The following is a 25,786-nucleotide window of genomic DNA, read 5'->3' on the forward strand; positions in this document are numbered from 1 at the left end:
AAGAAACTTACAAAAACATAAAAATTTATTAATTTTTTTCCTACAACACAAGTAAATGGCATAACTGGTGGCACATCATTGAACGGTAGCGATCACTTATCGGTAGTGTCACTTTTTGATTTCATCTCTAACATAGTATCATAAACATTAGTATGTGAACTGTCAATTGGCAGTGTTATACATGGAAAAACCGGTAATTTTTCGTAAATGGTAACTTAAATAAATAATTAAGATCTAGGCATCAACTTAAGCGATAGTCAGTTTTGGCGAATCCAGCGCTACCCAGTATGTAACGTAGTCTTTCACGATCGTATACCTGCAATTAAACCAAAATGCAAACATGGATTAGACTCCATAGACCACTCTCTTGGCGTAAAAATCAAATCAATTAAAATGAGAAATCAGCTTATCAAAGCTCCCCACTAAAAATATATATTTTCCATGAAAAGGCACATTAAATGAAATTAATTAATTCAAGAAAATCCTACATCCTAGAAGGAAGCATTAGTGCTTCCATGAGCGTCCGCAAGGAAGATGAATCATTGTTTTAAATTCCACGTCGCATCATTCCCTTTGGACTACGCAGTCTATCTCAAAAATCGGAAAGAGTAAAACTCGATAAATTTGTGGAAGGAGAAGTGAGAATTTGAGATTTTTAAACGCAGGGTCAAGCAAATAACCTTTAATTTTATTCAAAGCCACGAGATAGCTTAAATCATAAATGCCACCTGTAGATGCCAATATGGCCTAATCCATAACCAATTTACGCACCGAATCCAAATTCAAGAATTTACGATTATGGCTCATGTCGAGTCAATATGTCGATCCCTCTGAATCAAAATCTCTCCCCTTCTCCTGCCCTCCTTATGTCATCTTTCCTTTTTTTGTGCTGAGTAGGTAGGCGAGTGCCTCCAGAAAATATATATGTATCAGACGAATGATCATATTTTTGTCCAAATCAAAGCTTGTTATGAGCTCAAAGAAGGCTGCACCTTCATGGCCTTGGACGACCTCTCACTTTACATTTGAATGTTCAAGTTATGGAAATGACACACCATCTATAAGCAAGGATTGAAATTTTTGGAGAAACTTTAATACCAATTGGTAATGGCCAATCCTCGTTGAACCTGCGTCATCTATGAAAAACAAGTTGACTTTGTGGAAAGCAAGGAAAGATGCGGGATGAAAGATGGACTTGTATTTAGTTTTCCCTCAATACAAGAATCAAAAATAAGATGATATATATATGAGTCGCTTTTACAGCGCTCTTTGGCGCTTTACGACGCCCAACCGCCACACCGCCGCAAATAAGATGATGCTTGTTTTAATTTTATGAGCATTCAACTCAATTTGATTGATCGATTTCATCATGCAAAAATAACTTAACATTGGATTTACCGTGAACGTATCGCGTAGTCATCGCATAGCTACTTATACTTATTTAGTTCTTTTTTAAAAAAACTTGTTATCATCGTCATGTACTTGTCTTACTATTTTGCGTAATATGATCAGTTTCTTAGGAATATGTTTCGCCTGATAGTGATTTTGAATCAAAACTTTCTCGCTTAGTGTAACTACCTAACAAAAGAATACTACTATTCGTGCTCTTGGGGTGCATGCAAGTTGCATATTAAAATGAGTGAAGGCGCTCTAGTTTTTCTTGCCCATAAGAAGATTTACGCAGCGCAGCGCGTTTTTACAAGTTATCGGTGAGATATGTTTTTTCACGGCGGATGATGGAGAGTCAGAAGGTTGTTTGTACTTCATTAGGTAAGAATCTAAAAATTATATTTGAATCGAATAGGCACCAGCATATCTTTTCATGCACGATGTTTGTTCGGTGAGCACAGTGCGAAATAGCTGACTTTGATACTGTTACGAAATCCAATTAAACTATGTATGACGCGTACGTAAATCCAGGAAAAAAGGTTTCAGGACATTTTGTCAACGATTTTTTGTCCGCGCACCTTTTTTGTCCAGTAGTTTACGCCCACACGTAAAATAAGCAACAGTGACTTGGTCCAAGCGTTGCATTTAGTCGGTATGTAAAATTATATTGACAATATGGGAACGAGAAATTGAGAGAGAAGGAGGTGTTGTTATGGTTGCTCATTTTCTAAATGAAATTTTATTACTTCCTCCTTTTGAATCATCTTTTTAAATTGTCATTGGTGAATATTTGGTTTTATTTCTATTTGAATATTCGATGTAAAATATACCTTATATATGTATAGGTACTTTTTTTTTATTTTTTTAATTTTTTCTTGACGAAATTATTACTTCATTTTGAAAACGTTCATGTTTTTAAAACGTGACAAATATTTGTAAAACCTTTTCCAAGCGACATTAATCTCAATGAGCCGCAGCTGTGCCATCAGAAACTGCAAAAATGAATAAAAGAGGGGAAAAAACTAAGAAGCACGCAATCTTTAGTTTTAACCAATTTGTACATCGATCTTTTGGAGTGAAATACATCAAATTTTGAGCGATTGGTTACGCGTACACCTCGCTGCAGTTCAATAAAAGCACAAAATATAAAAGAAAAAATTAAAGTGCTTTGGAAATCCTTAAATTTGACACGGAGCCACCAATATTTTAAAAACACACATTATATTATTATTCTCCTTTGATAAATTGATACGTATTTTTTCCCATCAATTTAAATGAGAATAACCAATGCAGAGTGTACAAACATTTTAAAACCATGAGTTAAAAAACGCTGACTAAGCGAGTAAAAATATTAAAGCCCAACAGAGCGGAGCGGCCGGCGTGCTGCCAGCGCGAGAGGCTCACTGGCGCCTACAAACCTAAGTGGATACTTCATGCATTGCACAATGCTTGAAGTATCCACTTAGGTTTGTAGGCGCCAACGCGCGTTTCGCGCTGGCCGCCCGCCCGCCGTGCGGCGGCGCCTGAAGCAACTATTTCACAACAGAGGTGTTGCACACTATTATACAAAATTGAACGTATTGAGAATGACAGGCATCCTTTAAAAGTACAGATCTTTCCTCCCAAAATAAATCAAGATACTTATCGTACAAGGGAAAAATCTAAGAGCCTTTTAGCTGAGGGAAATATAGAAGTTTATCCGGTTCAGGTATAACAAGGTGGGAATATCTTGAAAGATAATTAAGTCCCGTTTCACCAAAGAGGTGTAGAGTTTTAGTAAATTTTGTCTCATGGGATTGACGCTCCCCCATTTTTACCAAAACTTTCAACTATATATTATTCTCCGTTGGACCAAACAGACAAAACAAAAAATCAAGCAAATCCTCATTCTTCCAAGACATTATACATTTTCATCCAAAAACGTCGTGAGCAATTGTTGTTTGTATTTACATGTGGGCCAATTAACTTTGGGTCTCAACGGGCACGTGGACCAAAACTCCCCTGCCGAAAAAACGCGTGGACGTAAATTACTGGGCAAAGTAGGCGCGCGGACAAAAAATCGTCGACGAAATGTCCTGTAACCGAAAAAATGCTCCTATCATTCCGAAATCCAGAAAGTGTTCTTACTGATGAGATTAAAAACGAGAGTCACAAAATTATTGACATAGTATACTGTGACCTCTTTTCTTAGGCCTCAGCCACTTCCGAAGGAAAACTTTTACCGGATTTTTCCGTAATTTGAAACGGTTGATCGTGATCATACTTACTTAAATGTAACAGTTTCGGTGAGATCCTTAGGTGCAGTCCAGAAGAGGTTAACTCGAGCTCTGGGTGTGTTACTCGTGTGAGTAGCGGTGTTCTGCAACACAAAGAATATAATGATTACATATTTTATTAACATGGTTTGAATGCAAGTAATATAAGGACTTTCACCATAGTTTTTTTTTTTTTTTTTTTTTGGTTTTTTTTGAATTGTGTAACTGAATTCGCCTAAGAGTTTACTTTTATACGCATTCGTTCGTCTACATTTTAAACTTTCTATTTTTCTATTTTTGCAACGTTGTTTTAACATGATCTCACCGTTGAAAGGTCAAATGAAAAACCATCATTTTGAAAATTTGAAATCTTGAGTTTTGCAATGGAAGGGAAACGGTCAATATTAAGTGATACTAGCTGCTTCAGCTCGCTACGCTCGCTTGCGCCGCTAGCCGGGGGCAAGCCCCCTGGACCCCCAGTTACTCGCTCCGCGAGTAACTGTTGGCTCGCTTCGCGAGCCAAATTTTGCTACTACCAGTGCTTAGAGGACTTCCTGGAGGCAAAATGAAAAATTCAAAAACAAAGAATAGGAAACTAAAAATTACCTACTTTTAGAAAAAGAAACAACCTTGAAAAATAAATAACACTCCTGGAAAAGAAAATCAGAACACTTTTTGAAAATGTAACGGTGCGAAAGGGTGAAGATAAATCACCAATTCTCTTGGAAGAAGACATGAGCCGACCCCCGACATGAGTGAAACTGCCGTAGGACCCATGCTAGGGTAGAAGGGTGACACGTGTTGTGAGCAGGTAGGGATGGGTTTACGTGGAGAGGGAAACGGAAAATCAGAGGGTGGGAGGTCCCCCAACCATATGACTCGTCCCGCGGCAAAGACGAAAATATTTCGTTATCAAATCGAGATAAATTTTGCAACGTCGGTCGCGCAAATTGAAAAACTAAAGAATGTTGGCACGTCTACAGCCTAAGAGCTTTCATTTAAAACAAATCCGAGCAAAATCGGTCCAGTAGTTTCCGAGATCGAATTAGCACAAACTGTCCAACGTCAAAAACGCAAGCATGTCGTTATCAAATCGAGGTAAATTTTGCAACGTCGGTCGCGCAAATCGAAAAACTAAGGAATGTTGGCACGTCTACATCCTAAGAGCTTTCATTTAAAACAAATCCGAGCAAAATCGGTCCAGTAGTTTCCGAGATCGAATTAGCACAAACTGTCCAACGTCAAAAACGCAAGCATGTCGTTATCAAATCGAGGTAAATTTTGCAACGTCGGTCGCGCAAATCGAAAAACTAAGGAATGTTGGCACGTCTACAGCCTAAGAGCTTTCATTTAAAACAAATCCGAGCAAAATCGGTCCAGTAGTTTCCGAGATCGAATTAGCACAAACTGTCCAACGTCAAAAACGCAAGCATGTCGTTATCAAATCGAGGTAAATTTTGCAACGTCGGTCTCGCAAATCGAAAAACTAAGGAATGTTGGCACGTCTACAGCCTAAGAGCTTTCATTTAAAACAAATCCGAGCAAAATCGGTCCAGTAGTTTCCGAGATCGAATTAGCACAAACTGTATGAGGCCAAAAAAGGCCTTAGGATATTAAATATATAGATTACGTACTTTCAGGGTGCGACAGAGGACTAGCTCTCTTGAATTTTGCATTTACTTCCAGTGATCAGCCGAGGGCAACTGATCTTCTGTCGCATTCTAAAAATCGGGTATTGCCTCAAAATAGTGTGAAGGAAGGGATATTAGTCTAATAACTAATTAATGCCTTGTCTATGTCTATTATGTTACGAGTGAGCATTGATCAAGCCGATCCGCACAATACAATACATTTAAATGTATTGCACACATACCTATAGTTTGTTCCATACAATCACAGATTGCACTGGGGAAATTGTGATGCCATTTTTTTGACAAAATTCCTCTGTTTGAGGACAAATTTTCATTAAGTTTGCTCAGTTTTAAATTTATTTTCTTTGCCTACTTCCTTTTCCTTAAGTTTTCTACTTAAAACTCCTTCTCATCCTTTCGTTCTTTTTAACGGGTCGTTCAAAAAAAAAAATCTTTCTTCCTTTCATCGGAGACGAAAAAAATTCATGAAAAAAGTGAGCGTCCACCCAAAATTTCATATTCTGCTGAGTTAGTAGGCCGTCGGATATGTAAAACAGTCTAGACTAAATATCTCTAAGAAATCCGTAGAAGCTAATGGCTGGCAATGTGGTTGCTGACGTTATACTTAAATTTTTTGTCCATGAATAAAAGATGCATTAGGGTTCTATTAGGTGAGGGGTATGTTGGACGTTTTGTGCTGGGCATGTGTCACTGACGGGTCGTGGTTTCTATGGTCCAGGTGTTTTTGAGAAGTGTGTTGGTTGTGGTTTTTATATATTTATTGTGGATTGTGTACTTTGAGGCGTATTGGTTTGGGGGTGTGATGGAGCCAGGGGCGGCGGGGTAGAGGCCGTGACGGGGAGGCGCCGAGGGCGGGGCTACTGGTGCGTTGACTTTGGCGTGACATTCTTGGGCGCGGGAGGGTTGTAGAGGGGTGCCATTGAGCAGGGGGGGTATGACGTGTGGGATGAGGGGGGTGGGGGTGGGGGGGGGGGGGGGGGGGGGGGGGGGGGGGGGGGGGGGGGGGGGGGGGGGGGGTGGGGGGGGGGGAGTGGGGGGGTGGGGGGGGGTGTGGGTGGGGTGGGGGGGGGGGGGGGGGGGGGGGGGGGTGGGGGGGGGGGTGGGGGGGGGGGGGGGGGGGGGGGGGTGGGGGGGGGGGGGGTGGGGGGGGTGTGGGGTGGGGGGGGGGGGGTGGTGTGGGGGGGGGTGGGTGGGGGGGTGGGGGGAGGTGGTGGGGGTGGGGGTGGGGGGGGGGGGGGGGGGGGGGGGGGGGGGGGGGGGGGGGTGGGGGGGGTTTGGGGGTGGGGGGGGGGGGTGGGGGGGGGGGGGGGGGGGGGGGGGGGGGGGGGGGGGGGGGGGGGGGGGGGGGGGGGGGGGGGGGGGGGGGGGGGGGGGGGGGGGGGGGGGGGTGGGGGGGGGGGGGGGGGGGGGGGGGGGGGGGGGGGGGGGGGGGGGGGGGGGGGGGGGGGGGGGGGGGGGGGGGGGGGGGGGGGGGGGGGGGGGGGGGGGGGGGGGGGGGGGGGGGGGGGGGGGGGGGGGGGGGGGGGGGGGGGGGGGGGGGGGGGGGGGGGGGGGGGGGGGGGGGGGGGGGGGGGGGGGGGGGGGGGGGGGGGGGGGGTGGGGGGGGGGGGGGGGGGGGGGGGGGGGGGGGGGGGGGGGGGGGGGGGGGGGGGGGGGGGGGGGGGGGGGGGGGGGGGGGGGGGGGGGGGGGGGGGGGGGGGGGGGGGGGGGGGGGGGGGGGGGGGGGGGGGGGGGGGGGGGGGGGGGGGGGGGGGGGGGGGGGGGGGGGGGGGGGGGGGGGGGGGGGGGGGGGGGGGGGGGGGGGGGGGGGGGGGGGGGGGGGGGGGGGGGGGGGGGGGGGGGGGGGGGGGGGGGGGGGGGGGGGGGGGGGGGGGGGGGGGGGGGGGGGGGGGGGGGGGGGGGGGGGGGGGGGGGGGGGGGGGGGGGGGGGGGGGGGGGGGGGGGGGGGGGGGGGGGGGGGGGGGGGGGGGGGGGGGGGGGGGGGGGGGGGGGGGGGGGGGGGGGGGGGGGGGGGGGGGGGGGGGGGGGGGGGGGGGGGGGGGGGGGGGGGGGGGGGGGGGGGGGGGGGGGGGGGGGGGGGGGGGGGGGGGGGTGGGGGGGGGGGGGGGGGGGGGGGGGGGGGGGGGGGGGGGGGGGGGGGGGGGGGGGGGGGGGGGGGGGGGGGGGGGGGGGGGGGGGGGGGGGGGGGGGGGGGGGGGGGGGGGGGGGGGGGGGGGGGGGGGGGGGGGGGGGGGGGGGGGGGGGGGGGGGGGGGGGGGGGGGGGGGGGGGGGGGGGGGGGGGGGGGGGGGGGGGGGGGGGGGGGGGGGGGGGGGGGGGGGGGGGGGGGGGGGGGGGGGGGGGGGGGGGGGGGGGGGGGGGGGGGGGGGGGGGGGGGGGGGGGGGGGGGGGGGGGGGGGGGGGGGGGGGGGGGGGGGGGGGGGGGGGGGGGGGGGGGGGGGGGGGGGGGGGGGGGGGGGGGGGGGGGGGGGGGGGGGGGGGGGGGGGGGGGGGGGGGGGGGGGGGGGGGGGGGGGGGGGGGGGGGGGGGGGGGGGGGGGGGGGGGGGGGGGTGGGGGGGGGGGGGGGGGGGGGGGGGGGGGGGGGGGGGGGGGGGGGGGGGGGGGGGGGGGGGGGGGGGGGGGGGGGGGGGGGGGGGGGGGGGGGGGGGGGGGGGGGGGGGGGGGGGGGGGGGGGGGGGGGGGGGGGGGGGGGGGGGGGGGGGGGGGGGGGGGGGGGGGGGGGGGGGGGGGGGGGGGGGGGGGGGGGGGGGGGGGGGGGGGGGGGGGGGGGGGGGGGGGGGGGGGGGGGGGGGGGGGGGGGGGGGGGGGGGGGGGGGGGGGGGGGGGGGGGGGGGGGGGGGGGGGGGGGGGGGGGGGGGGGGGGGGGGGGGGGGGGGGGGGGGGGGGGGGGGGGGGGGGGGGGGGGGGGGGGGGGGGGGGGGGGGGGGGGGGGGGGGGGGGGGGGGGGGGGGGGGGGGGGGGGGGGGGGGGGGGGGGGGGGGGGGGGGGGGGGGGGGGGGGGGGGGGGGGGGGGGGGGGGGGGGGGGGGGGGGGGGGGGGGGGGGGGGGGGGGGGGGGGGGGGGGGGGGGGGGGGGGGGGGGGGGGGGGGGGGGGGGGGGGGGGGGGGGGGGGGGGGGGGGGGGGGGGGGGGGGGGGGGGGGGGGGGGGGGGGGGGGGGGGGGGGGGGGGGGGGGGGGGGGGGGGGGGGGGGGGGGGGGGGGGGGGGGGGGGGGGGGGGGGGGGGGGGGGGGGGGGGGGGGGGGGGGGGGGGGGGGGGGGGGGGGGGGGGGGGGGGGGGGGGGGGGGGGGGGGGGGGGGGGGGGGGGGGGGGGGGGGGGGGGGGGGGGGGGGGGGGGGGGGGGGGGGGGGGGGGGGGGGGGGGGGGGGGGGGGGGGGGGGGGGGGGGGGGGGGGGGGGGGGGGGGGGGGGGGGGGGGGGGGGGGGGGGGGGGGGGGTGGGGGGGGGGGGGGGGGGGGGGGGGGGGGGGGGGGGGGGGGGGGGGGGGGGGGGGGGGGGGGGGGGGGGGGGGGGGGGGGGGGGGGGGGGGGGGGGGGGGGGGGGGGGGGGGGGGGGGGGGGGGGGGGGGGGGGGGGGGGGGGGGGGGGGGGGGGGGGGGGGGGGGGGGGGGGGGGGGGGGGGGGGGGGGGGGGGGGGGGGGGGGGGGGGGGGGGGGGGGGGGGGGGGGGGGGGGGGGGGGGGGGGGGGGGGGGGGGGGGGGGGGGGGGGGGGGGGGGGGGGGGGGGGGGGGGGGGGGGGGGGGGGGGGGGGGGGGGGGGGGGGGGGGGGGGGGGGGGGGGGGGGGGGGGGGGGGGGGGGGGGGGGGGGGGGGGGGGGGGGGGGGGGGGGGGGGGGGGGGGGGGGGGGGGGGGGGGGGGGGGGGGGGGGGGGGGGGGGGGGGGGGGGGGGGGGGGGGGGGGGGGGGGGGGGGGGGGGGGGGGGGGGGGGGGGGGGGGGGGGGGGGGGGGGGGGGGGGGGGGGGGGGGGGGGGGGGGGGGGGGGGGGGGGGGGGGGGGGGGGGGGGGGGGGGGGGGGGGGGGGGGGGGGGGGGGGGGGGGGGGGGGGGGGGGGGGGGGGGGGGGGGGGGGGGGGGGGGGGGGGGGGGGGGGGGGGGGGGGGGGGGGGGGGGGGGGGGGGGGGGGGGGGGGGGGGGGGGGGGGGGGGGGGGGGGGGGGGGGGGGGGGGGGGGGGGGGGGGGGGGGGGGGGGGGGGGGGGGGGGGGGGGGGGGGGGGGGGGGGGGGGGGGGGGGGGGGGGGGGGGGGGGGGGGGGGGGGGGGGGGGGGGGGGGGGGGGGGGGGGGGGGGGGGGGGGGGGGGGGGGGGGGGGGGGGGGGGGGGGGGGGGGGGGGGGGGGGGGGGGGGGGGGGGGGGGGGGGGGGGGGGGGGGGGGGGGGGGGGGGGGGGGGGGGGGGGGGGGGGGGGGGGGGGGGGGGGGGGGGGGGGGGGGGGGGGGGGGGGGGGGGGGGGGGGGGGGGGGGGGGGGGGGGGGGGGGGGGGGGGGGGGGGGGGGGGGGGGGGGGGGGGGGGGGGGGGGGGGGGGGGGGGGGGGGGGGGGGGGGGGGGGGGGGGGGGGGGGGGGGGGGGGGGGGGGGGGGGGGGGGGGGGGGGGGGGGGGGGGGGGGGGGGGGGGGGGGGGGGGGGGGGGGGGGGGGGGGGGGGGGGGGGGGGGGGGGGGGGGGGGGGGGGGGGGGGGGGGGGGGGGGGGGGGGGGGGGGGGGGGGGGGGGGGGGGGGGGGGGGGGGGGGGGGGGGGGGGGGGGGGGGGGGGGGGGGGGGGGGGGGGGGGGGGGGGGGGGGGGGGGGGGGGGGGGGGGGGGGGGGGGGGGGGGGGGGGGGGGGGGGGGGGGGGGGGGGGGGGGGGGGGGGGGGGGGGGGGGGGGGGGGGGGGGGGGGGGGGGGGGGGGGGGGGGGGGGGGGGGGGGGGGGGGGGGGGGGGGGGGGGGGGGGGGGGGGGGGGGGGGGGGGGGGGGGGGGGGGGGGGGGGGGGGGGGGGGGGGGGGGGGGGGGGGGGGGGGGGGGGGGGGGGGGGGGGGGGGGGGGGGGGGGGGGGGGGGGGGGGGGGGGGGGGGGGGGGGGGGGGGGGGGGGGGGGGGGGGGGGGGGGGGGGGGGGGGGGGGGGGGGGGGGGGGGGGGGGGGGGGGGGGGGGGGGGGGGGGGGGGGGGGGGGGGGGGGGGGGGGGGGGGGGGGGGGGGGGGGGGGGGGGGGGGGGGGGGGGGGGGGGGGGGGGGGGGGGGGGGGGGGGGGGGGGGGGGGGGGGGGGGGGGGGGGGGGGGGGGGGGGGGGGGGGGGGGGGGGGGGGGGGGGGGGGGGGGGGGGGGGGGGGGGGGGGGGGGGGGGGGGGGGGGGGGGGGGGGGGGGGGGGGGGGGGGGGGGGGGGGGGGGGGGGGGGGGGGGGGGGGGGGGGGGGGGGGGGGGGGGGGGGGGGGGGGGGGGGGGGGGGGGGGGGGGGGGGGGGGGGGGGGGGGGGGGGGGGGGGGGGGGGGGGGGGGGGGGGGGGGGGGGGGGGGGGGGGGGGGGGGGGGGGGGGGGGGGGGGGGGGGGGGGGGGGGGGGGGGGGGGGGGGGGGGGGGGGGGGGGGGGGGGGGGGGGGGGGGGGGGGGGGGGGGGGGGGGGGGGGGGGGGGGGGGGGGGGGGGGGGGGGGGGGGGGGGGGGGGGGGGGGGGGGGGGGGGGGGGGGGGGGGGGGGGGGGGGGGGGGGGGGGGGGGGGGGGGGGGGGGGGGGGGGGGGGGGGGGGGGGGTGGGGGGGGGGGGGGGGGGGGGGGGGGGGGGGGGGGGGGGGGGGGGGGGGGGGGGGGGGGGGGGGGGGGGGGGGGGGGGGGGGGGGGGGGGGGGGGGGGGGGGGGGGGGGGGGGGGGGGGGGGGGGGGGGGGGGGGGGGGGGGGGGGGGGGGGGGGGGGGGGGGGGGGGGGGGGGGGGGGGGGGGGGGGGGGGGGGGGGGGGGGGGGGGGGGGGGGGGGGGGGGGGGGGGGGGGGGGGGGGGGGGGGGGGGGGGGGGGGGGGGGGGGGGGGGGGGGGGGGGGGGGGGGGGGGGGGGGGGGGGGGGGGGGGGGGGGGGGGGGGGGGGGGGGGGGGGGGGGGGGGGGGGGGGGGGGGGGGGGGGGGGGGGGGGGGGGGGGGGGGGGGGGGGGGGGGGGGGGGGGGGGGGGGGGGGGGGGGGGGGGGGGGGGGGGGGGGGGGGGGGGGGGGGGGGGGGGGGGGGGGGGGGGGGGGGGGGGGGGGGGGGGGGGGGGGGGGGGGGGGGGGGGGGGGGGGGGGGGGGGGGGGGGGGGGGGGGGGGGGGGGGGGGGGGGGGGGGGGGGGGGGGGGGGGGGGGGGGGGGGGGGGGGGGGGGGGGGGGGGGGGGGGGGGGGGGGGGGGGGGGGGGGGGGGGGGGGGGGGGGGGGGGGGGGGGGGGGGGGGGGGGGGGGGGGGGGGGGGGGGGGGGGGGGGGGGGGGGGGGGGGGGGGGGGGGGGGGGGGGGGGGGGGGGGGGGGGGGGGGGGGGGGGGGGGGGGGGGGGGGGGGGGGGGGGGGGGGGGGGGGGGGGGGGGGGGGGGGGGGGGGGGGGGGGGGGGGGGGGGGGGGGGGGGGGGGGGGGGGGGGGGGGGGGGGGGGGGGGGGGGGGGGGGGGGGGGGGGGGGGGGGGGGGGGGGGGGGGGGGGGGGGGGGGGGGGGGGGGGGGGGGGGGGGGGGGGGGGGGGGGGGGGGGGGGGGGGGGGGGGGGGGGGGGGGGGGGGGGGGGGGGGGGGGGGGGGGGGGGGGGGGGGGGGGGGGGGGGGGGGGGGGGGGGGGGGGGGGGGGGGGGGGGGGGGGGGGGGGGGGGGGGGGGGGGGGGGGGGGGGGGGGGGGGGGGGGGGGGGGGGGGGGGGGGGGGGGGGGGGGGGGGGGGGGGGGGGGGGGGGGGGGGGGGGGGGGGGGGGGGGGGGGGGGGGGGGGGGGGGGGGGGGGGGGGGGGGGGGGGGGGGGGGGGGGGGGGGGGGGGGGGGGGGGGGGGGGGGGGGGGGGGGGGGGGGGGGGGGGGGGGGGGGGGGGGGGGGGGGGGGGGGGGGGGGGGGGGGGGGGGGGGGGGGGGGGGGGGGGGGGGGGGGGGGGGGGGGGGGGGGGGGGGGGGGGGGGGGGGGGGGGGGGGGGGGGGGGGGGGGGGGGGGGGGGGGGGGGGGGGGGGGGGGGGGGGGGGGGGGGGGGGGGGGGGGGGGGGGGGGGGGGGGGGGGGGGGGGGGGGGGGGGGGGGGGGGGGGGGGGGGGGGGGGGGGGGGGGGGGGGGGGGGGGGGGGGGGGGGGGGGGGGGGGGGGGGGGGGGGGGGGGGGGGGGGGGGGGGGGGGGGGGGGGGGGGGGGGGGGGGGGGGGGGGGGGGGGGGGGGGGGGGGGGGGGGGGGGGGGGGGGGGGGGGGGGGGGGGGGGGGGGGGGGGGGGGGGGGGGGGGGGGGGGGGGGGGGGGGGGGGGGGGGGGGGGGGGGGGGGGGGGGGGGGGGGGGGGGGGGGGGGGGGGGGGGGGGGGGGGGGGGGGGGGGGGGGGGGGGGGGGGGGGGGGGGGGGGGGGGGGGGGGGGGGGGGGGGGGGGGGGGGGGGGGGGGGGGGGGGGGGGGGGGGGGGGGGGGGGGGGGGGGGGGGGGGGGGGGGGGGGGGGGGGGGGGGGGGGGGGGGGGGGGGGGGGGGGGGGGGGGGGGGGGGGGGGGGGGGGGGGGGGGGGGGGGGGGGGGGGGGGGGGGGGGGGGGGGGGGGGGGGGGGGGGGGGGGGGGGGGGGGGGGGGGGGGGGGGGGGGGGGGGGGGGGGGGGGGGGGGGGGGGGGGGGGGGGGGGGGGGGGGGGGGGGGGGGGGGGGGGGGGGGGGGGGGGGGGGGGGGGGGGGGGGGGGGGGGGGGGGGGGGGGGGGGGGGGGGGGGGGGGGGGGGGGGGGGGGGGGGGGGGGGGGGGGGGGGGGGGGGGGGGGGGGGGGGGGGGGGGGGGGGGGGGGGGGGGGGGGGGGGGGGGGGGGGGGGGGGGGGGGGGGGGGGGGGGGGGGGGGGGGGGGGGGGGGGGGGGGGGGGGGGGGGGGGGGGGGGGGGGGGGGGGGGGGGGGGGGGGGGGGGGGGGGGGGGGGGGGGGGGGGGGGGGGGGGGGGGGGGGGGGGGGGGGGGGGGGGGGGGGGGGGGGGGGGGGGGGGGGGGGGGGGGGGGGTGGGGGGGGGGGGGGGGGGGGGGGGGGGGGGGGGGGGGGGGGGGGGGGGGGGGGGGGGGGGGGGGGGGGGGGGGGGGGGGGGGGGGGGGGGGGGGGGGGGGGGGGGGGGGGGGGGGGGGGGGGGGGGGGGGGGGGGGGGGGGGGGGGGGGGGGGGGGGGGGGGGGGGGGGGGGGGGGGGGGGGGGGGGGGGGGGGGGGGGGGGGGGGGGGGGGGGGGGGGGGGGGGGGGGGGGGGGGGGGGGGGGGGGGGGGGGGGGGGGGGGGGGGGGGGGGGGGGGGGGGGGGGGGGGGGGGGGGGGGGGGGGGGGGGGGGGGGGGGGGGGGGGGGGGGGGGGGGGGGGGGGGGGGGGGGGGGGGGGGGGGGGGGGGGGGGGGGGGGGGGGGGGGGGGGGGGGGGGGGGGGGGGGGGGGGGGGGGGGGGGGGGGGGGGGGGGGGGGGGGGGGGGGGGGGGGGGGGGGGGGGGGGGGGGGGGGGGGGGGGGGGGGGGGGGGGGGGGGGGGGGGGGGGGGGGGGGGGGGGGGGGGGGGGGGGGGGGGGGGGGGGGGGGGGGGGGGGGGGGGGGGGGGTGGGGGGGGGGGGGGGGGGGGGGGGGGGGGGGGGGGGGGGGGGGGGGGGGGGGGGGGGGGGGGGGGGGGGGGGGGGGGGGGGGGGGGGGGGGGGGGGGGGGGGGGGGGGGGGGGGGGGGGGGGGGGGGGGGGGGGGGGGGGGGGGGGGGGGGGGGGGGGGGGGGGGGGGGGGGGGGGGGGGGGGGGGGGGGGGGGGGGGGGGGGGGGGGGGGGGGGGGGGGGGGGGGGGGGGGGGGGGGGGGGGGGGGGGGGGGGGGGGGGGGGGGGGGGGGGGGGGGGGGGGGGGGGGGGGGGGGGGGGGGGGGGGGGGGGGGGGGGGGGGGGGGGGGGGGGGGGGGGGGGGGGGGGGGGGGGGGGGGGGGGGGGGGGGGGGGGGGGGGGGGGGGGGGGGGGGGGGGGGGGGGGGGGGGGGGGGGGGGGGGGGGGGGGGGGGGGGGGGGGGGGGGGGGGGGGGGGGGGGGGGGGGGGGGGGGGGGGGGGGGGGGGGGGGGGGGGGGGGGGGGGGGGGGGGGGGGGGGGGGGGGGGGGGGGGGGGGGGGGGGGGGGGGGGGGGGGGGGGGGGGGGGGGGGGGGGGGGGGGGGGGGGGGGGGGGGGGGGGGGGGGGGGGGGGGGGGGGGGGGGGGGGGGGGGGGGGGGGGGGGGGGGGGGGGGGGGGGGGGGGGGGGGGGGGGGGGGGGGGGGGGGGGGGGGGGGGGGGGGGGGGGGGGGGGGGGGGGGGGGGGGGGGGGGGGGGGGGGGGGGGGGGGGGGGGGGGGGGGGGGGGGGGGGGGGGGGGGGGGGGGGGGGGGGGGGGGGGGGGGGGGGGGGGGGGGGGGGGGGGGGGGGGGGGGGGGGGGGGGGGGGGGGGGGGGGGGGGGGGGGGGGGGGGGGGGGGGGGGGGGGGGGGGGGGGGGGGGGGGGGGGGGGGGGGGGGGGGGGGGGGGGGGGGGGGGGGGGGGGGGGGGGGGGGGGGGGGGGGGGGGGGGGGGGGGGGGGGGGGGGGGGGGGGGGGGGGGGGGGGGGGGGGGGGGGGGGGGGGGGGGGGGGGGGGGGGGGGGGGGGGGGGGGGGGGGGGGGGGGGGTGGGGGGGGGGGGGGGGGGGGGGGGGGGGGGGGGGGGGGGGGGGGGGGGGGGGGGGGGGGGGGGGGGGGGGGGGGGGGGGGGGGGGGGGGGGGGGGGGGGGGGGGGGGGGGGGGGGGGGGGGGGGGGGGGGGGGGGGGGGGGGGGGGGGGGGGGGGGGGGGGGGGGGGGGGGGGGGGGGGGGGGGGGGGGGGGGGGGGGGGGGGGGGGGGGGGGGGGGGGGGGGGGGGGGGGGGGGGGGGGGGGGGGGGGGGGGGGGGGGGGGGGGGGGGGGGGGGGGGGGGGGGGGGGGGGGGGGGGGGGGGGGGGGGGGGGGGGGGGGGGGGGGGGGGGGGGGGGGGGGGGGGGGTGGGGGGGGGGGGGGGGGGGGGGGGGGGGGGGGGGGGGGGGGGGGGGGGGGGGGGGGGGGGGGGGGGGGGGGGGGGGGGGGGGGGGGGGGGGGGGGGGGGGGGGGGGGGGGGGGGGGGGGGGGGGGGGGGGGGGGGGGGGGGGGGGGGGGGGGGGGGGGGGGGGGGGGGGGGGGGGGGGGGGGGGGGGGGGGGGGGGGGGGGGGGGGGGGGGGGGGGGGGGGGGGGGGGGGGGGGGGGGGGGGGGGGGGGGGGGGGGGGGGGGGGGGGGGGGGGGGGGGGGGGGGGGGGGGGGGGGGGGGGGGGGGGGGGGGGGGGTGGGGGGGGGGGGGGGGGGGGGGGGGGGGGGGGGGGGGGGGGGGGGGGGGGGGGGGGGGGGGGGGGGGGGGGGGGGGGGGGGGGGGGGGGGGGGGGGGGGGGGGGGGGGGGGGGGGGGGGGGGGGGGGGGGGGGGGGGGGGGGGGGGGGGGGGGGGGGGGGGGGGGGGGGGGGGGGGGGGGGGGGGGGGGGGGGGGGGGGGGGGGGGGGGGGGGGGGGGGGGGGGGGGGGGGGGGGGGGGGGGGGGGGGGGGGGGGGGGGGGGGGGGGGGGGGGGGGGGGGGGGGGGGGGGGGGGGGGGGGGGGGGGGGGGGGGGGGGGGGGGGGGGGGGGGGGGGGGGGGGGGGGGGGGGGGGGGGGGGGGGGGGGGGGGGGGGGGGGGGGGGGGGGGGGGGGGGGGGGGGGGGGGGGGGGGGGGGGGGGGGGGGGGGGGGGGGGGGGGGGGGGGGGGGGGGGGGGGGGGGGGGGGGGGGGGGGGGGGGGGGGGGGGGGGGGGGGGGGGGGGGGGGGGGGGGGGGGGGGGGGGGGGGGGGGGGGGGGGGGGGGGGGGGGGGGGGGGGGGGGGGGGGGGGGGGGGGGGGGGGGGGGGGGGGGGGGGGGGGGGGGGGGGGGGGGGGGGGGGGGGGGGGGGGGGGGGGGGGGGGGGGGGGGGGGGGGGGGGGGGGGGGGGGGGGGGGGGGGGGGGGGGGGGGGGGGGGGGGGGGGGGGGGGGGGGGGGGGGGGGGGGGGGGGGGGGGGGGGGGGGGGGGGGGGGGGGGGGGGGGGGGGGGGGGGGGGGGGGGGGGGGGGGGGGGGGGGGGGGGGGGGGGGGGGGGGGGGGGGGGGGGGGGGGGGGGGGGGGGGGGGGGGGGGGGGGGGGGGGGGGGGGGGTGGGGGGGGGGGGGGGGGGGGGGGGGGGGGGGGGGGGGGGGGGGGGGGGGGGGGGGGGGGGGGGGGGGGGGGGGGGGGGGGGGGGGGGGGGGGGGGGGGGGGGGGGGGGGGGGGGGGGGGGGGGGGGGGGGGGGGGGGGGGGGGGGGGGGGGGGGGGGGGGGGGGGGGGGGGGGGGGGGGGGGGGGGGGGGGGGGGGGGGGGGGGGGGGGGGGGGGGGGGGGGGGGGGGGGGGGGGGGGGGGGGGGGGGGGGGGGGGGGGGGGGGGGGGGGGGGGGGGGGGGGGGGGGGGGGGGGGGGGGGGGGGGGGGGGGGGGGGGGGGGGGGGGGGGGGGGGGGGGGGGGGGGGGGGGGGGGGGGGGGGGGGGGGGGGGGGGGGGGGGGGGGGGGGGGGGGGGGGGGGGGGGGGGGGGGGGGGGGGGGGGGGGGGGGGGGGGGGGGGGGGGGGGGGGGGGGGGGGGGGGGGGGGGGGGGGGGGGGGGGGGGGGGGGGGGGGGGGGGGGGGGGGGGGGGGGGGGGGGGGGGGGGGGGGGGGGGGGGGGGGGGGGGGGGGGGGGGGGGGGGGGGGGGGTGGGGGGGGGGGGGGGGGGGGGGGGGGGGGGGGGGGGGGGGGGGGGGGGGGGGGGGGGGGGGGGGGGGGGGGGGGGGGGGGGGGGGGGGGGGGGGGGGGGGGGGGGGGGGGGGGGGGGGGGGGGGGGGGGGGGGGGGGGGGGGGGGGGGGGGGGGGGGGGGGGGGGGGGGGGGGGGGGGGGGGGGGGGGGGGGGGGGGGGGGGGGGGGGGGGGGGGGGGGGGGGGGGGGGGGGGGGGGGGGGGGGGGGGGGGGGGGGGGGGGGGGGGGGGGGGGGGGGGGGGGGGGGGGGGGGGGGGGGGGGGGGGGGGGGGGGGGGGGGGGGGGGGGGGGGGGGGGGGGGGGGGGGGGGGGGGGGGGGGGGGGGGGGGGGGGGGGGGTGGGGGGGGGGGGGGGGGGGGGGGGGGGGGGGGGGGGGGGGGGGGGGGGGGGGGGGGGGGGGGGGGGGGGGGGGGGGGGGGGGGGGGGGGGGGGGGGGGGGGGGGGGGGGGGGGGGGGGGGGGGGGGGGGGGGGGGGGGGGGGGGGGGGGGGGGGGGGGGGGGGGGGGGGGGGGGGGGGGGGGGGGGGGGGGGGGGGGGGGTGGGGGGGGGGGGGGGGGGGGGGGGGGGGGGGGGGGGGGGGGGGGGGGGGGGGGGGGGGGGGGGGGGGGGGGGGGGGGGGGGGGGGGGGGGGGGGGGGGGGGGGGGGGGGGGGGGGGGGGGGGGGGGGGGGGGGGGGTGGGGGGGGGGGGGGGGGGGGGGGGGGGGGGGGGGGGGGGGGGGGGGTGGGGGGGGGGGGGGGGGGGGGGGGGGGGGGGGGGGGGGGGGGGGGGGGGGGGGGGGGGGGGGGGGGTGGGGGGGGGGGGGGGGGGGGGGGGGGGGGGGGGGGGGGGGGGGGGGGGGGGGGGGGGGGGGGGGGGGGGGGGGGGGGGGGGGGGGGGGGGGGGGGGGGGGGGGGGGGGGGGGGGGGGGGGGGGGGGGGGGGGGGGGGGGGGGGGGGGGGGGGGGGGGGGGGGGGGGGGTGGGGGGGGGGGGGGGGGGGGGGGGGGGGGGGGGGGGGGGGGGGGGGGGGGGGGGGGGGGGGGGGGGGGGGGGGGGGGGGGGGGGGGGGGGGGGGGGGGGGGGGGGGGGGGGGGGGGGGGGGGGGGGGGTGGGGGGGGGGGGGGGGGGGGGGGGGGGGGGGGGGGGGGGGGGGGGGGGGGGGGGGGGGGGGGGGGGGGGGTGGGGGGGGTGGGGGGGGGGGGGGGGGGGGGGGGGGGGGGGGGGGGGGGGGGGGGGGGGGGGGGGGGGGGGGGGGTGGGGGGGGGGGGGGGGGGGGTGGGGTGGGAGGGGGGGGGGTGGGGGGGGGGGGGTGGGGGGGGGGGGGTGTAAGGAGGGGGTTTGTGGGTGGTTGGGATTGTTTTTTTTTTTTTTTTTTTTTTTTTTTTTTTTTTTTTTTTATTGTTTTTTTTTTTTTTTTTTTTTTTTTTTTTTTTTATTTTTTTATTATTTTTTTATTTTTTTTTTTTTTTTTATTTTTTTTTTTTTTTATTTTTTTTTTTTTTATTTTTTTTATTTTCTTTTTTTTATTTTTTTTATTTTTTTTTTTTTTTTATTTTTATATTTTTTTATTTTTTTTTTTTTTTTTTATTTTTTTATTTTTTTTTTTTTTTTTTTTTTTATTTTTTTATTTTTTATTATTTTTTTTTATTTTATTTTTTTTTTTTTTTTTATTTTTTTTTTCACCTGTGTATCGCAAACAATCGATTATGTATCGAAAAAGTGACCCGGCGTCACACAGGAGTCTCGGAATTCGGGACCTGGAAAATGCTTAAAAGTGGCGCCAGCTCACCCACTTACATTACGACTCTATGTACTCTATGCTAATAGTGGATACTTCTCAAAAGGAAAATTCTATTTCACATTCTCTCCGATTATCGCTATGAAAAATGAAGTTTAAGTTTTTTGATTAAAACTGCTGTCAAGCTGGTGATCGGGAGAAGGACGAGCTTAATTGGAACGATACACGCAAATTAACACCGCTAGTCACCGAGGTAATGAGATGAATAGAATTAGTGAGGCTTCGGGTGGTATTATTTGCGATGAAGGCGCGAGATAGAGATGCAGTATTACAAGCTGGAGTGAGGTAGATTCATTTAGTCGATTCGCTTGATGTTGTAGATGAAGGTCTGGCTGTCATAACATACTGAGAGGTTAAGATGTATCTATTTCTTCAATTTGCCCCCTCCCTCTCTTTGACTTATGTTTCCTTTTTCATAAGTATCTGTCTACGTTTTTATTCATGTCATTCCAACTAAAATCCGAATCACTTGGCGGTTAGGTGTATTTAAAATTACTGTGAGTTTTTGATGAGGAATTCTTGTTTTTATGACGTTGGTTAGATATTATTAATAGAATGATGGGAGAGGGTTGCCTCTATTCCTCGCCCCTCGGTATTTCGGAAGTTGAAAGACTAGCGCATGATGACCCTCCTCAAATCCAAAATTGTCATTGACCTTGGTTGACGCGATTAAAGTTACGTAACGCTCGGTTTACATCATAGGTCAGCAAATCTCATTACGTTTCTAAATTGAGAAGAATTTCCAAAATTAGTTCCTGCCTGCGCTCTATATTTTTTAATGCAGAAAGTGTTTTTTAAAAATCATCGACAGCTCTGAATCAGCTACTCGAGGTTGAAATCTGACACCTTACTTTGATGCTAAGTTCCCCCGACGATCTCTCAGAACTCCGCTCCTTTGTGTGACTACACGGAAAACTATATTGCTGTGTAAGTCGTAGAAACCCCTGCTCGCCTCCGATTGGTGGAGGATGACATCACTCGGTTCGGCGCGAAACGGGGCCTCTTGAGTATGCGGGAAAGCTGCGCTTTTGAATTACGTATCTCTTGGTTTCCGAATTACTTTTTCGCGTTTTTAAAGTGCGTATCGTGTTCTGGACGCTTCATTTACACCAAGAAAAATGTATACGCAAGTCAAAATTCGTCCTTAGTTTAGTGACCCGTTGATTCAAGGGAAGGAATCAGAGACAAGAGACCCTCCACTGGTATCTTGGCAAAGGTGGAATCTTTTACTTTCGGGACTTGAACATTCAACTGTTGACCTACCTATTAGGTCAATGGTTGGTAACGTGTTGGCAGTTTTGTTTTGCAAACAAACCGAAGTTTGGGAAACTTGTTTGGCTCCTAATGTCAACCGAAGCTTATCATCCACTTACAGGAGGTAAGATGACTAGCACTCCCTTAGAGTTGTCCAAAAGGAAATGTTGAATCCCCGAAAGTAAAAGATTTCACCTGTCGCCAAGAGGCCAGTGGAATGTGTCTTGTGTATAACCTGACCTAACCCAACTTAACTTAACCTAACCCAACCCAACCCAACCTAACCTAACCCAACCCAACCTAACCCAACTCAACCCATCCTACACTGGAAAAAAAACACATTGGATCTACAGTCCAGACTCTTGAAAACATTGACAAGAAAGAGGACTCTTGATTCAATCAGATTTAACCTTAAATCAAAAGGAAATCCGCTCAAATTAAGAGGCTTGGTTCTTGATTTACGCTTACATCTGATTGAATCAAGAGTATTTTGTCTTGTCGATGTTTTTAAGAGTCTAGACTCGAGATCCAATATGTGTTTTTTTTCCAGTGTAACCTAACCCAACCAAACTTAACCTAACCCAACCCAACCTAACCTAACCTAACTTACTAATACTTACGCTAGTTCCGCTGCAGTCGAGCAATTTGATGCTATTGGAGGAAGAGAATTTCCCGACGGGCGTATCTCCTACACGAGCCTGGATCATAAAGCCCTTTAATTTCTCGTTGCCTTCTCCTGTGATCTTGACAGAGATTCTCTCGCCTGGGGCGATCTTGCTCTTGCTGAATGACACTGTGTAGGGGGCTCTGCCCGTCTGCGGCTCCGAGCCCTCGTGGTAGGGGCGCATTGCCTCGCACTGTCGTTGCGGGGCTCCAGATTTGAAGGCGCACACCGCCGCCACCAAACTGCACAGAACCACGCATGCCAGCGAGCTCTTCATTCTAAAAAAATCAACCGACTTTGTGAGCATGATAGAATTAGAGTAGAATTAGAAATAGATAGAATTTGGACACAAAGTTGTATTGCATCATCTGAGAGTGCGCAATGAGCTGAGTTTGAAAAACTTTTCATAATTTTTTCTGTATCGGGAAATTGCAGAAAATTAGATTTAAAAGTGAGAAAATTCAACGTCTTGTGACGTCATCTGGTGGCATTACCCATTAAGACACATATATTCTGGCAGATTAGTTTATTTCCTCATATTTTCTCCAATGATTGTTTCATTTAGAAACTAAGGTCAGCCCTGTGCTCAGCTCTCTTAATAATTTTATTTCAAACGTGATATTTTCAAATTTTCGGACACCTGCAAATTCATGATTGGGCCTGGATTCAACAGCTTTTTGTGCCTTGCTATGTAAGAACGCCGTATGAACCCTTAGATGCTTTCGAATCTCCTTTTATTAAATCAAAAGTTACAGGAAAGTTTGAGAGCAAATTTCCCCAATTTTTCATAGAATTTTATTTGCAATTCCATCAGTGGCGAGGTGTGAATGATCGATTATCGATATTTACCCATTTGAAGCTATGGTAGAGAATCGATTATTAAGGTGTCCGTTGTGAATACCCTGTTTATCGATAATTTTTTATAGGTTTAAATGAGAGATAAATCGATATATCACAAAACTGAATTCAAACGAAAGGATATAAATCTGCATGTGAAATATTCATAACTTTTCTCAAAGCTGTATAGTGCAACGAGAGAAATTTGGCAACATTCAAATGTTCACGCGGCGTTTTTCAGTAGCACGGCAGTATTGTACTAGCGTTGTTGAGAGACGGCGATTGTATAAACTACAGGAACTACTATTTCTGATTCATTCACGGTAGAGCCGATTTGTGCAAGGAATAGGAGAGCACTGAAGAAAGTTCGCTTTCTTTTCTACCCGTGAGTTAAAGTCTCAAGTGCATTAATTTTGTAATGAATGGACTATATTTTTTTACTAGGCTCATTTAAACATGCGCCAGTTTGAATAGGAAACCTAGAAGAACGCTGAACACATTTCTGCTTTCTTTTTTACCTGTGCGTTAAAGTCTCTGAAGTACATTAATTTTGTAATTTAAGATTTACATATTTTTCAACGAGAAACTGCTATTTCTGACTCATACACAGAAACATCCAAGTATTTGTAAAGAGAAAACAAATAACGCTGAACAAATTCAGCTTTCTTTTTTAGCCGCGTTTAGTATCATTTTTTTTTTTTTTTTTTTTTTTTTTTTTTTTTTTTTTTTTTTTTTTTTTTTTTTTTTAATTATTGAGTTTCCAGTTTTTCTCACGTGTAGAATATCATGGAAAAAGTGTAAAATTTTAATGTTTTGGTTTGTCTCTTAACTTACGGATAGTAAGATCTATGTCCTGTGTAAGAATAGCTCAAGGGACTCGAATTTCAAGTTTTAGTATACTAGATTGTATCACTGCGAGTATCAATATTTCGGTATTTAATTTTTTATGGTAATATTACACATTTTGTCCATAAAATTATCGAAAAAAAACTGCCAGATTTTGAAATACGTTATCATCAAAATCAATTATTCCAGCATCACCACTTTTACTCATGAAAAACTTACCGTAAAAAGTAAAAAAAAAAAAATCAACTATATTCTGAGTAATTTTTAGATTCTTGTGAATAAGAAAAAAAAATTATAAGTGGTTTATAGTGTGTATAAATTATTTATAAAGGTTTATTAAAAATTATTTTATTTTTTTATTTATATCAAAACTTTGTAAATAAATAAACCATTGAACCAGACTTAAAGGAAAAAATGTAAAAGAAAATGAGTAGCCAACCGAATCACAGTTAAACCGGGAGGATCATAAAATTCGAGTAAGAATTTGATACTTACTTGGATCGGACGGTAATAAAAACACTAACACAAATAAAAAAGACGGCGACGACAAGTGCGAGGAACTGGTCGCGAAACGAGTCCGGTGAACTTCTGAAACACTATGAACACACAACCCACTTGGACTAATCACTGATTGTAAGTCAGGGCGGATGGCTCAGGTGTGAATCAATCGAAGCAGGTGGTGGAAACGCCTCACGGTGGATCGAGTTAGTAGGAGAGGTCGGACAAAATTGGGATACTTTAAAAGCTCATAACTCCATTTATACAATTTTTGGCTCTAAAAGTGGTTCAATTGGTTTTTTCGTAAAATTTTCTTTTATAAGCACCTCTTGAAACTTAAAATGTGACGAAATAAACATCAAAATGTGCAGTTTTAGTCAAGAATTTCATGTACGACCTCCCTGATTGACTTGATCCACTGTGCGCCCGTAGTACGCACAAGTCACGACGATATGCTTGTGAATGAACCTCTCAAGGGAGGGGGCACTCCATGACCCGAGGAGTAATCGCGTAATCTCAGCATTGATTAAGTTTCTCTTGTCAGCAGAAAATTATTGTAATCATGACTTCATCCTTGATAGGTAAGTTGGGTATGAAGAAGAATCCCTCCTTGCAGTCATTGATTTTTATATCATATTGGCTCTGGATATTACAAAAAAATATTGATGATATCTGATTAGCATGTAAAGGAAAGGAGTGAGAGGGATAAGGATGTTAAACCTACATTTTGAAATTGGGAACTTTAATTTCTCGCTCAGCTTAGAAAGAACGTACGTATCATTAGTTTCCCAACGCACATAAGTGTTTCACAGACAAGCCAACGTTGTAGTTCCTAAATGCAAAATGTAGTCCATTTGTACGTACACTAGGCATATATTTTCCTTTCATTTTAATTATATCGGCTATTCATTTATCTTTAATCTATCATTTGAGTATGCATGCGCGATTTTACATGCAGTTGGTTGAGAGAGATTAGGTGGGAAGGTATTGCGGTAACATCGAAACGTGTAATATGTTAGAAACCAACAATCAAGAGATTGGCTTGGAGCACTTCAAACCCTTATTTTCTTGTTTTTTCTATGTGATTTTGTTGATGAGGAATCTCAAATGAAAAAAATGTGCAACTTAATATGATGAGATTCACACTATTTTCCGATTTCACTGCATCAAGTATACTAAAGATTTTTGAAACATAATCGTTCGATTTTAATGAAAGGCAGTCCTTCCACTATTCCATAAGTGCACGTCCGAGAATCCTATTATCATCGATTTGCCGTTCTGACGCAGAATGAATCAGTAGACACGAAAGACATATGTCTACGTATAGCGGCACTGCCTCTTTGACAAACGTGGAAACAGGGGCGATTTTAATTACGGAGTGAAAACGATGAAACAATAAAAATTAGCGCTCGAGAAGGGGGAAACGGCGGGAAATCATGTTACACCAAACAATTCGCAAGGAGTCATTATTTAGAGGTCGAAGGATCATTGCCACCGCTTCATTGAGCTAGGCTGCCTTGTTGCAAGTTTAGAAAGATATTCCGATTCTAGAAAGAGGAAACGAAACGATTACCCAACATATGTTGATACATGTCAGGATGTGAGCAATAAACGGACAGCAATATTGTCAGTTAATTGCAGGGTTTCCTAATTCGGGCGACAATGATCGAACTCGCAAAAAAAATCTCAATGTCACCGCACGTCGCGTCGCGCTGCCGAAGGCTATAAGAATTATTTTTGGCGTAACCAAGAGGATGCCGTAGATACATTTGGACGTATTTCTGCCCAACGGAACTATGTGCATGACGTGAGCCCTGTGATGCATTTAGTCTTATGGGTCTCAGGGCTCACATCATAATGCACATAGTTCCGTTTGGAAGAGATACGTCCATTTTACCGTTCGCCCACTCGGCTTTCTTGTTGAAGAAAGGGGATCGAACACTGCCGTGCTAAGGAAAAACGCTGTATGAACATTTAAGAGTTGCCACATTTCCTTCGGTAAAATGTTTATTTTTGAGAAAAGTTATGAATATTTTCTCTTTGGATTTTCAGGAACGTCGGGTGAAATTGCGGACAATATTATCTGAAAAATTGGAAGGGAAATAGTCATAGGTTAGCCAGGAAATTTGTGTTTCATCAATCGAAATTTTGCAACGCCTGAAGGTTCATACGGCGTTTTCATCTCGTCGCCCTTCTAACGGAAGGGCGCATCTCAATTTCCACGTGACCCTATTTTATATACGAATCCATGCTTTATGGGGCTCATGAGGAAAGCGAGGTGCACCCTTACGCCAAAGGGGTCACGATTTATCACTGCACGCAATCGTTTATTAATGACTTTGGAGTAAACAGATTCTTGAGTATTACAGGGGGAAACAGATGAAAACTAAAGTAAATGGCGCGCTCTCTCAGGCAAAAAAATGTTTGGAAAGGTGAAAAATTGAAGAAACACAATTAGCGTCTACGTCCCTCTTGATTGGAATGGCTGCGATCAATAAAGCAGCTGACGTTAACGCGTTACAGGCTCTTTTCCAATTGCACTAACTTGTGAGAACAAAAATTTCCAGGAGCAAGAGTCTTGGTATGTAGGTTGATTGTAAATTATTTTGATTTTGCATTAAAAATGTATGCAATTTTTGAATAATTTTTGAAATATGACTAAATCTTGACTCCCTGATTTTGCAATAATCAATCAGTCAAAGCAGCTTCTACCGTGGTTAAGGTGAACTGT

At 67.0% G+C, this 25,786-nt stretch overlaps 1 protein-coding gene across 1 annotated transcript; it reads right to left on the reverse strand.

Moving 5' to 3' along the window:
• Window positions 1–7: 7 nt before the first annotated feature.
• On the reverse strand, window positions 8–23,245 carry LOC109044629 (putative defense protein 3). Its single transcript, XM_019062454.2, has 4 exons — window positions 23,053–23,245; window positions 20,831–21,152; window positions 3,657–3,748; window positions 8–316 (listed from the first exon to the last, which is right to left on the reverse strand). The coding sequence occupies exons 2-4, from the start codon at window positions 21,149–21,151 to the stop codon at window positions 247–249; spliced, it is 483 nt and encodes a 160-aa protein (XP_018917999.2). The 5' UTR covers window position 21,152; window positions 23,053–23,245; the 3' UTR covers window positions 8–246.
• Between the last annotated feature and the right edge of the window lie 2,541 nt (window positions 23,246–25,786).

The sequence above is a fragment of the Bemisia tabaci genome, chromosome 4 (assembly GCF_918797505.1).
Source record: "Bemisia tabaci chromosome 4, PGI_BMITA_v3".
Taxonomy (NCBI): Eukaryota; Metazoa; Arthropoda; class Insecta; order Hemiptera; family Aleyrodidae; genus Bemisia; species Bemisia tabaci.

Bases quoted from the DNA above. Each gene is read 5' to 3' on its own strand.
- LOC109044629 (XM_019062454.2), bottom strand. From the start codon at position 21,151: ATGAAGAGCTCGCTGGCATGCGTGGTTCTGTGCAGTTTGGTGGCGGCG. The intron at 3,749-20,830 runs GTAAGTATTAGT...TTTGTGTTGCAG, and splicing joins TCGACTGCAGCGGAACTAGC to AACACCGCTACTCACACGAG. The intron at 317-3,656 runs GTAAGTATGATC...GTTTAATTGCAG, and splicing joins ACCGAAACTGTTACATTTAA to GTATACGATCGTGAAAGACT.